This window comes from Nanorana parkeri, unplaced genomic scaffold (assembly GCF_000935625.1).
Source record: "Nanorana parkeri isolate BGI_ZX_2015 unplaced genomic scaffold, ASM93562v1 scaffold740, whole genome shotgun sequence".
Classification (NCBI taxonomy): domain Eukaryota; kingdom Metazoa; phylum Chordata; class Amphibia; order Anura; family Dicroglossidae; genus Nanorana; species Nanorana parkeri.
The window spans coordinates 727,618-738,632 of record NW_017307008.1 but is presented as its reverse complement, the minus strand read 5'-3'; the positions used below and the strand labels follow the sequence as shown (position 1 = coordinate 738,632).

General features: G+C 47.0%; 1 protein-coding gene across 2 annotated transcripts in view; it reads right to left on the bottom strand.

The window, feature by feature from the left end:
• Positions 1 to 5,675: 5,675 nt before the first annotated feature.
• LOC108793345 (moesin) overlaps positions 5,676 to 11,015 on the bottom strand; it is a 59,751-nt gene continuing 54,411 nt past the window's right edge. For both annotated transcript variants that reach the window (XM_018564258.1, XM_018564259.1), the window contains 7 exons: positions 10,325 to 10,421; positions 9,606 to 9,769; positions 8,783 to 8,913; positions 8,023 to 8,183; positions 7,629 to 7,721; positions 6,783 to 7,016; positions 5,676 to 6,047 (listed from right to left, as the gene is read on the bottom strand). In XM_018564258.1, coding sequence (XP_018419760.1) covers positions 5,883 to 6,047; positions 6,783 to 7,016; positions 7,629 to 7,721; positions 8,023 to 8,183; positions 8,783 to 8,913; positions 9,606 to 9,769; positions 10,325 to 10,421 — 1,045 coding nt within the window. In that variant the 3' untranslated portion in view covers positions 5,676 to 5,882. The remainder of the gene's footprint in view (positions 6,048 to 6,782; positions 7,017 to 7,628; positions 7,722 to 8,022; positions 8,184 to 8,782; positions 8,914 to 9,605; positions 9,770 to 10,324; positions 10,422 to 11,015) is intronic.

Sequence of the window (11,015 nt, the reverse complement as noted above, 5' to 3'; positions counted from 1 at the left end):
TTCGGCAGCAGAAATCTGCAATTGTGTATTTAGATATGGAGGATACATCTTTGCTGTGACTGTCCGCATACAAGGTTACAAATTACACTAATAACATTCCGCTGCGTGTGTCACAACATCCAGGAGAGAACCTTGACAATGACAGGGACATGATATGACATGATATGAATTAAATACGTTTTCAAGGGCTTGGTATTTTTTTTGATTACTATCTCCTCTCTAGCAAGAGCGTAAGCCTTGGTCTGTGTCTCACATCTCAGTGACCTCAATTAATTGTGATGATTATGGCTTACAGCTCATGAAAACCCCAAGAACCCCAAATCCACAACCTCAAAAAAGTAGATTATTACATGCAATCAATAAAACAAGGATTGTACATAGAACAATATCGGACCTCTGAAAAGTACAAGCATGCATATGTACTCAGTACTTGGTTTGGGCCCCTTTTGCAGCAATTACTGCCATTACTTTTGCACGATATTCTAATTATTCGAGTTTCACCTGTATATATATATAAAATAATAAATTGCCCAACAGTAATAAAAACTGAGAAAAAAAAAAGAGCCACTTTGCTCAACGTTGCAATGCTTGCGGTTAACCTGCCACCATCTACTGCAGAAAGTCTGGTGTTTCTCTTCAGGGGTGAATGCCTTTGGGTGCTTCTATGAGTCCAGGCATTTATGAACACAGCCCCTGGGGAGTACTACTGCACATGTGGTCCTACTCCTCTAGTCCCTGTGTGCCACTTTAGCCCACATTCACACTATCTGTCCATTAAAACATGCTATGGGCAAGTATTTGGCATTTTGCACAGTAAAGTAGAGACTATCCAGAGGGAGATCAATTTGATGCAGTTGCCCCTCCTAAATATGTATTGCACTATATGCAAACCAAGAAACCCTGTTTTTACACAAGGGTGCATAGGAGTGTGCAGAAAGTTCACTGAGGATCCTCTGGGTATCTTTTGAGAAAAGCCAGATTGTTCAGGTGTCTCCAGTGAAGGTTCTGGTAATACTCCATCATACAAAGATATTGTAGACAATTGTGCTTTTCCAGCCTTGTGGTCAGTTTGGTGAAGGCCTTTTTCTGTTCCACTATGACTGTCCCCTGTGTACAAAGCCAGTTCCATAAAGACGTGGGGTGACCATATGGGTGTGGGGGAACTTGAGTGTCCTACACAGAGTCCTGACCTCAACCCTACTGATCACCTTTGGGATGAATTGAAATGCTGAATGTGAGCCAGATCTTCTCACAGTCTAAACCATGCCCTCGATGAATGAGAACCTTCGACAGCTATACCATGACCTGGATGAATGAGACCCTTCTACAGCTATACCATGACCTGGATGAATGAGACCCTTCTACAGATATACCACGACCTGGATGAATGAGACCCTTCTACAGCTATACCATGACCTGGATGAATGAGACCCTTCTACAGATATACCATGACCTGGATGAATGAGACCCTTCTACAGATATACCATGACCTGGATGAATGAGACCCTTCCACAGATATACCATGACCTGGATGAATGAGACCCTTCTACAGCTATACCATGACTTGGATGAATGAGACCCTTCTACAGATGTAGCATGACCTGGATGAATGAGACCCTTCTACGGCTATACCATGACGGCTATACCATGACCTGGATGAATGAGAACCTTCCACAGCTATACCCTGAGCTGGATGAATGAGACCCTTCTATAGCTATACCATGACCTGGATGAAGGAGACCCTTCAACAGATGTACCATGACCTGGATGAATGAGACCCTTCTACAGATGTACCATGACCTGGATGAACCTTCCACAGCTATACCCTGAGCTGGATGAATGAGACCCTTCTATAGCTATACCATGACCTGGATGAAGGAGACCCTTCAACAGATGTACCATGACCTGGATGAATGAGACCCTTCTACAGATGTACCATGACCTGGATGAATGAGACCCTTCTACAGCTATACCATGACCTGGATGAAGGAGACCCTTCTACAGATGTACCATGACCTGGATGAAAGAGACCCTTCTACAGCTATACCATGACCTGGATGAATGAGACCCTTCTACAGATGTACCATGACTTGGCTGAATGAGACCCTTCTACAGATGTACCATCACCTGGATGAATGAGAACTTTCTACAGACATATCATGACCTGGATGAATGAGACCCTTCTACAGCTATACCATGACCTGGATGAATGAGACCCTTCTAAATCTGTCGATCAGTTGCTTGAGCACGCATGTCTTAAAAGGGATTCCGTGGATGCCCTACATCATATATTGCTCGGGAACATGAGGGCAGAGAAAGCCAATAGCTGTAGGTGGGCAACGGTGGTACGGGGCAGGAGGAGAGGGCACGGATGCTGCGGCAGCTTCAAAAGGCTTACATTGCGGAGATGCGAGATTGCAGGGAGCCGAGGGTAACAAAAAGACACATCAGATTCAAAATGATCTTTATTGGCACTGGAAGAATAGAACAAGGTCAGATCACAAATGACCACAAACTAAAACGTCACAAACATAGTTTAAACAGGCAATCTGCACTTGCTTGGTTAGAAAGGAACTAAAAAAAACAAAAAAAGTGTCCCCTATGAGCGGTTATAAATCTCGTCAATATAATTTACAGCAATAGACTATAGTTTAGAAATATTAACACTTTTTAAACTTGGGGGGGGGAAAAAAAAAAATGTTAGCCATAAAAGATGGCGTTAATGAGTAAATATCGGTCAAATAAAAAAAACACCAGAAATAGGACTAATACTGATCGCTCCTCACGCGTTACTTTTATTTCAAAATAACTTTTTTTATAATACAGTATACGGTTTTTTATTTTATATTTGACTTCCTGAAGGCCTTTTTTTTTATCCTCTCTAATATTTCACTAAACTGTGCATAGCTAGAAGAAAAAAAACAAATACTTATATCATTAAATGTAAAGAAAATATATGTAATACTTGCTATCCAGCAGCAATGGAGATTTTGGGGGGGGTTTTTAGTTTTGCTTTTTTTATTATCTTCAGGAGGCAAAGCTCACATTAGTGGAGTTTTAAAGGACATGTTCATTTAAAAAAAGAAGAAAAAAAAACTCCAGTCCCTCCCACTTTCTTGGTCCCCTTACCTGTTCCAAGATCCTTCCATCCCCACCTTGCCTTCTTTTGATAACCTTTATAGCCTCGCTGCAGATATCTACTTGGAGCTGCCCGCATGGTAACTTCTCATAGACTTTGAGGGCAATGGTACGTGAATGGCCCAAGGCCCAATGACGTGAATGGCCCAAGGCCCAATGACGTGAATGGCCCAAGGTCCAATGACGTCAATGGCCCAAGGTCCAATGACGTGAACGGCCCAATGACGTGAGAGGTCCAGGCCCAATGACGTGAGAGGTTCAAGGGCAATGACGTGAATGGACCAAGCCAATGACGGGCAACGGCAGTATGGAGTCCCATGCTGGAAACGGTACGCGAAAGATCCACTTTATGATGCGAGTGGTCCAAGTCATAATGTGGCCCATTCACGTACCGCTGTCCTTTATAGTCTATGAGAAGTTACCATGCAGGCAGCTCAAAGCATGATATCTGCAGTGAGGCAGTAAACGCCGTGGGAGGCCATCAAAAAGGAGGCAAGATGGGGCTGGAAGGATCTTAGAACAGGTAAGGGGGTTACGGAGGGGGAAGGGGCTGGGGAGATTTTTATTTTAAATGGGCCATGACGTGAATGGGCCAAGTCTGCCCAGTCAGCAACACCGTCAGAGAAAGAATTAGTAGACATCTAGGTAGGGGTTTACCTAGGCTGGGCACTAGGTCTGAGGACTGCACCATGGGAGATGGTCCAATGATTTCCCATATCTGGAAGCATTGGGGATTTTGCTGTGGCAGCCGCAGAGGTGAGTAGTAGTGGGTTGGCAGGCGGGGGGTCTGGTTTGTGCCAGAATGGGCAAGGTGACAGTATATCTTTAAGGGCTCATTCACACCCCAATGCACATTGCAGTAACACACCATATATATTTGTTGTGGTGCATTGCCATCCCTTGCCAATGTGCCTTGCCAATTCTGCAGTGCCTGTAACACACAGATGCATAGTGCTCTGTTCAATGTGAAGTGCTCCTTTTAATAATAAAAAATTTGGCAGGACCTTTTTTTTTGTGCCTTGCCATTTGAAATGAATGGGCTGCCTAATCCGACACCCTTACAAAATTGAAGGGGAGTTACAACCCTTTTTAATCAAGTGCAAGGACCTTATTCTTTGGCTGCGTTGACCGCCAATGGTCAGGACGTAAAACGTAATGTGCCTCACCTATCAAAAGTGCATGCCTTGAAGTGCAATGCGCTACAATGTGAATGGCCCCTAAGAGCAACCCATGTATAAAGCATGAGAGCACCACAAGTGTATATTAAGTCCAGTAAGAGTTTAGTGTATACGGCCAACACTTTTCGGGAGGGCTCACGTCTTCTCTTTGATTGGGGCTTGAGTGGTGGCCATTAGAATGATTGGTCAATTAGAAGGATTGTAGATCGCTAGTCTGCCTTTTCCAGCACTCAAGACCTGATGAAGGTGGAGTTGTGAGAACCTCAAAGCGTCTTGACCTGTTAAGATGAACTTTTTACTGGACTTGCGGCACCCTCATCCTTCATACACTGCTTTGACCTCTACAGGGACCCCCCCAGTTGATCGCAAGCTGCCCTGGTTGACAGAGAGCCCCGGTTGATGGCAAGTTGCCCTGGTTGACAGAGCCCCGGTTGTTGTCGAGCCCCAGTTGATGGCAAGTTGCCCTGGTTGACAATGAGCTACCCTAGTTGATAGATGGCGAACTGCCCTGGTTGACAGAGAGCCCCAGTTGATGGCAAGCTGCCCTAGTTGACAGAGAGCCCCGGTTGATGGTGAGCTGCCCTGGTTGACAGAGCCCCGGTTGATGGCAAGCTGCCCCGGTTGACAGAGCCCCAGTTGATGGCGAGCCCCAGTTGACGGCAAGTTGCCCTGGTTGATAGTGAGCTACCCTAGTTGATAGTGAGCCCCGGTTGATGGCGAGCTGCCCTGGCTGACAGAGAGCCCCAGTTGACATTGAGCTGCCATTAGGAACCAGCCATTGAGCTAATTTTCACTCGTTATTGGGTCCAGTGCTCCCCCACCAAGCCTTTGTACCCAAAAGCAAAATCAGGAAGACAAAAGAGTGTTCTATCCCTCAGATATGGCACGATAGAGCACGCAATACCCTGCCTTAGGCACAACCGGTCATCTGATATGTAAGGCCTGCTTTTTCGCCACATATAAACCCGTCAGTAGCTGCTTCTAGTCATTTCTCGATAGAACTTTTACAAATAGTAGAAAACCTATATATAGCGGATTACAAAGCCTGTATAATATTGCTCTTCTATCCTCTACAAATATAACAAAACCCGTTCCAAGTATTCCCATATACAAACGATGGTAGAAAACCAATGGAATGCATGACAAACATGGCGTCGTCTCTCTGGAGACGATACAGTTCCATTAATCCAGTGCAAGCAATAGACAAAAATCATTCCTTAAAAAAATGTGGCCTATACAGACATATAAAGGCATTCAAATCTCCATTGTTATAATGATAGAAAATAGGGGAGGGGGATAAGGCATTTCAAGGGGCCGTAGCATTGTAATCTTCAAAACTGCTGGAGAAACATAAAGCGGTTTTCTGTAGCTGCCGGTTTAATGTCCTCGGACCAGGAAACGGGACATGGATGGGACTGGTCGCTTTAAAAAGAACATTGGCCAGGCTACAGACCTAAAAATCGATTGTACTGCATCATACTCGGACTCATAGTGGTGCAGAAGTTCCAGCTGAGCCATGGAAAAGGAAGGAGGCGACATTGTAACAATGTACGGGGGCACGCTTTGTTACAGTGCTTCAAACTCGTCTATGCGCTGCTTGGTGTTGCCCTGGCGGATCTGGCGGAGCGTCTTGTACTTGTCCCTGCCGGCGCGCACGTTTTCGGCATGCAGTAAGTCGTTGGCGGTCTTCTTGGTGTCGTCTCTGGCGTTGGCTAGTTCGGAGCTCAAGAGCTAGGCGGAAAACCCAAAAACGGTCATTTGTACTCAATTGTTAAAAAAAACAGATCGGCGCTATAAATACCTTTATACAGAAAACCCACCAGCTGCTTAGAACAGTTACACCCCCCACTGGACCTTACCCTTTGCTGCCCCCTCCCACTGGATCTTACCCTTTGCTGCCCCCTCCCACTGGATCTTACCCTTTGCTGCCCCCTCCCACTGGACCTTAAACTGGGTTTTAACCTTGGGAGGCGGAGTCCTGACCATGTGATCGGGGTTACAGTGACCTGTGAGCGGTCTGACAGCTTGGTCAGTATGCTGGGATCATGCACATCCCCATGGATGCATATAGGCAGCACCCCAGCGTCAACACCCATCCGCCGCGCTGCAGCAAATATGCGTTACGCCAGCGGAAAGAGGTTAAAGGATAAGTGCACTTGAAAACAAAATGCACAGGGGAGAACAGGGCATGGCTGACAAAGCTGCTTGGGGTTTCAGGAGGTGGGCCTTATTCTGTGTGGTCAAAAAAAGGAGTTCCCTTTTTTTCTGAATTGCACGCCCCCCAGTGTTGTGACAGCTCCCGGTCAAAGATCAGGAACCTGTAAGAGAAGCTCACGATCATGTGATCACTATGATAGCCAATCACAGCGATCACACTATTGGGAAAGCCGGGAAAAGAATTTGGCGGTCAGATCGGCCGGGAGGTGGTGTACCTAGTCAACTATCCCATAAATTCTGGAGAATTACCTGCAGGTGTTTCTGGACCCTTTCGTTTTTCTCGGCCTCCGTGGTACGATCCTCCTCGCTCCTGTCCTTGATCATGGCTTCCGCCTTCAGGTCCGCGCTGGCCTCCGCTCCGTTCTCGTCCTGGTCGTCGTCCTGTTCGTTCTCAGCGTGTACCGGCTCCTGGACGTGAGTAGTGGTCATCACCATTTTGAGCTCTTCTTTGGTCTTCTCCAGGTCAAGCTGCACGTTCTGGGCCTGCGCAGGAGCAAAACAAATGTTCAATATTAAGGACGGGCACCGATACATTTCATATAAAGGATATATTCATGATTACGGCCTGCCGCGGGCAACGCCTCGTCTTTCCTTTCTTTCCGGCGCCAGTGAAACGCCACACAACAGGGTCACAAAGGGGCATTAACCAGCTGCCCTGGAGCCTCACAGGAGAATGCTGCGCGATGACATCAACCATGGCTCTTGAAAGCTTTAGAAGTTCTGGGAGGAGTTATGTAAATATTAAAATGCCTTGATGTGTGGGTGTCAGTCTAGAAGGGTGGATGTTCCTAGGCAGGATGTATTTGCATACAGACTGTCCTGTGCAACGCCCACATGCGAGGCTGAGCCTCCATGATTGATAGAACTGAAATCGAATGAGTGAAAGGGATGGGGGCCAGGAAATGAGGCGGGCTCTTTGACTTGCTGCTGCTTCTAATGCACATTGTGAGAAGCTTCCAGTGTGCAGTGATAGAGGAAGCAATTTCAGTCCAAGAGAGGAACCGGTACAACTGTGCAAGACTGAAGGAAAGGCCGGAGGTCAGATTTGGGCATAAAGGTGAATTTACAATACTAGAGGACCTCTGCCACCCTTACCTTCTGTTGCCATTCATCGGCTTCATACTCTTTCTTCTGTCTGGCCAGTTCCAGCTGAGAGATGGTGCTCGTCAGCTCAGACAGTTCCATGGCCTGGAAAGCAAAGTCAACAATCAGTATTTAAACATGGAGAGCAGTAATGCAGAACTTTACGCCACCAGGACTGGGTCCTGTCCTTAGCGATGACAACAAGCATCATTGGCTTGGAGTTGGGCTTCAGTTCCTATTCACACTTATGGGTGTCCCCTTCCTACCCCAGGCCCCAAAGCAGCCGCATGGGCTGTTATGGCTATTGTTACGCCATTGGTTGCCATATGGGCTTTATCATGCACTGAAAAAACGTGAATAGGATCTCACAGCCCAACATTGTTCTTGGGGTAGAAACCAGACTTACCAGCTGCTCTTGATTCTTCTGCTGGTTTTGGGACTGTTTCAGAAGGGCATCTTTGGCTTCCTCGGCTGCCTGCCGTTCTCTTGCGAGTCTTTCAGCCTCCTCCTGTGCTCTTTTCCTTTCCTCCTCTAACTCCAGGGCTTTTCGGGTCTGCTCCTCCAACTCTGTGCAATGGGAAACGATAATTTTTCAAATCTGTAGCGTTTGATTAAATAATCCCTGGTGATCCTGCCCTGAAGGTCCATGTTCAAGCACTTCCTGGTATAGGGGGACAGTGTTCTGCCCATGTCTCCGAATTGTGCTCCTATAAAAAGGGGCTTGGACTCCCTGTGTGGCAGCACTGAGTGTCCAAGTGCTGTTACATGGTGAGTCACATGCTCCTCCATATGGAGTGTTGAGTATTTCCTTTGGCTACTAACACTAAACATAGTGAGTTTTGCTTCGCTCTGCACGGCTTCGCATGCAGTGTGTCACGGACTTAAGTGTTACATAAATGCAGCAAAGAAAAATCTGGTGTCCTGCCATGCCAGACAAAGCTGAGCTGTGTGACAGAGCTATGTAAATCTCAAAACTTGACAGAAATAAAAATCATTTGGCAGCTTTTATATGTATGTCGTCGATGTATCTAGCCATGTGCCCGGAGTTCAGCTGCAGATGTATCCTATATATGCGACGACCTTATTTATAATATACGGAGCACGGGGCAATATTCTGCAATTTTCTATAGAAACACAATACCATCCAAAGAGATACAAGCAGATACCTTCCTGGGCTTTCCTGGTCTGCTCCTCGATCTGTCGTAGCCTCTCCATCAGCTCCTCCTTCTCATGCTCAATCTTCTCCTTCTCTTTCTCAGCGAGTTCTCTCTTCTTCTTCTCATTTTCCAGCAGAGCTCTGGGGAATCAAGGTGGAACAATAAGAAGGACAAACAACGACCCCAGAACAGAAGAAATAACCTCACCCGGCTCCACGGATGGTGAGACATGGGTGGACATGCAGAGGACACGAAGGACTTAAAGGGATCAAAGTTTTATTAAAGGTTTTCTATCATTTCTATTCTATAAGAAGCGTCCGTCCATCTTATTCTTCATCACTGGGTTCCAAAGACCCGGGAACACCTTCGACACCTTCATTTTCCTTATTATGACAACGAGGTGACCAGGTTCCGCCTCAGTATCTCCTTGTTGGGCCATCCTGCAGTATCAGCGTGGTGCAGGACGTTGTATAGACATATGCTGCCCTATACACTAGCCACACCTCCCATCCCGCCCCGAGCTGGGGATGGACAGAAGCTCCCACAGCAAAGAGCATCAATTATGGGTTCCAACCATGGCCCTTGGAGCAAGGTGGAGAAGAACAGACACTGCAGTCATGTAACTGCTCGTAAAATCGAGGAAAATGGGTAATTTATTGGTATTTCTGGATGGCTTTCTACTAAACTGCACGCTAAGCCAATGGTTTAGCACCGCCATGATGTGTGGGACATATATAGAAGATGGGGTGGGAGGAGCCAAGGAAGGCCAACCACAAGTAGAGTACACATAAAGAGAACACCTCTAGGACGTGATTTAGTAACTTCCTGTTACCTCTCCATCTGTTTCTGGTGCTTCTCTTCCCTGGCCTGAGCCTTCATCTGCTGCACTTCAATGGTGTCCGGCTTCCTGCGGCGCATGTACAGCTCATGGTTGCCCATGCACAGCGCCAGGATTCTCTTGTTGATGCGTAATCGGGGAGCGTAGAACACAAAGTCCTGAAACAAAAGCATATAAAAAAAAAACTTACCATTGTCGCAATAAACTGAACTGAAGTCTCAGTATTCACACCCCGCGATCCAGATTTCACAGTCAACTATTGGGCCCAACCGCCCATCACATGGACATGGCCAACCATTTGGAAAATAAATTCCCCAGGTTAAGTGTTGGAAGGATGTAGAAAGGATGAGAGCGCCACAAGTCCAATAGGTCACTGCATGTGGCCAAAGTTTAGGAGAAAGCCGACGCGTTTCGGGGCTCAAAACTCCCATTCACCAGGGCAGTAACTGAAGGGGATACCAGTCCAGTATTCTCGTCCATTTCTGTTTTTAAGCCCCGATGGAAGTTTTGAGCCCCAGAAACCTGCCGACTTTCTCTTCTAACCGCATGTGGATAAAAGGTCAACTGCCATTTTTTCTACCTGCCAGTAACACTTCGTGTCCTAGCGTGGCAACGCTCATTTACTACACTGTATCTATGGAGTTGCAGCGTTGTCACCCTATGCTGCTCTCCTGATTTGAGCAAACAGTAGGCGTGTCACCCAAACTACTCACCGGTGCCTTCTTGTCAATGGGTTTGATCACAAATTTCTTGTCGTTGAATGAAATGTTTCTTATTTCGCTCCATGGGAATCCAATCTTGGGCGTCAATCTGGAAAAGGAAAAAGATTGTTAAAAGTATCCAAAAAAAATGTGTTCCTATGTAATCCCTTATTAGCCCCACTAGGGCTCATATACACCAACCGTATGGTAAGATGGGGCAGTTCACAGCGTGTCCACTAGGTGGCAGCAGTGAGCCGCGGCGCCTCGTGTTATTACAATGCTAGACGCTCTGCAATTTTTTTTCTTTTCTTTTTTCTTAAAGGAGAACTATGGGGTCAGGGCTTTTCCCCATAGTTCTCCTTAGGGTAATGGGAGGACACAAACTAGCGTCCTCCCGTCACCCTAGGCTCAGTATAGTAGCTCGTGGTATACTGAGACGCAGCAGCTGAAGCGGATCCCGACAATTATGTCTGGATCCGCCCAGCTGCGTGACTGACAGCTGGCTCTGCCTATCTAGAGGCAGAGCCAGCTGTACCCCTCCCCCGTCCGTTCCGCCAGTCAGCGCTGGCAGATCGGAGCGGGGAGGGGGGAATCCAGCCCCTCCCCTGTCACGGCAGAGAGCCGTGACAGGATCGAGAGGTGAGCGAACGCCGGTATGTGTTCGCTCACCTCCCGATCTACTGAGCCGACCTGTGACAGTCTC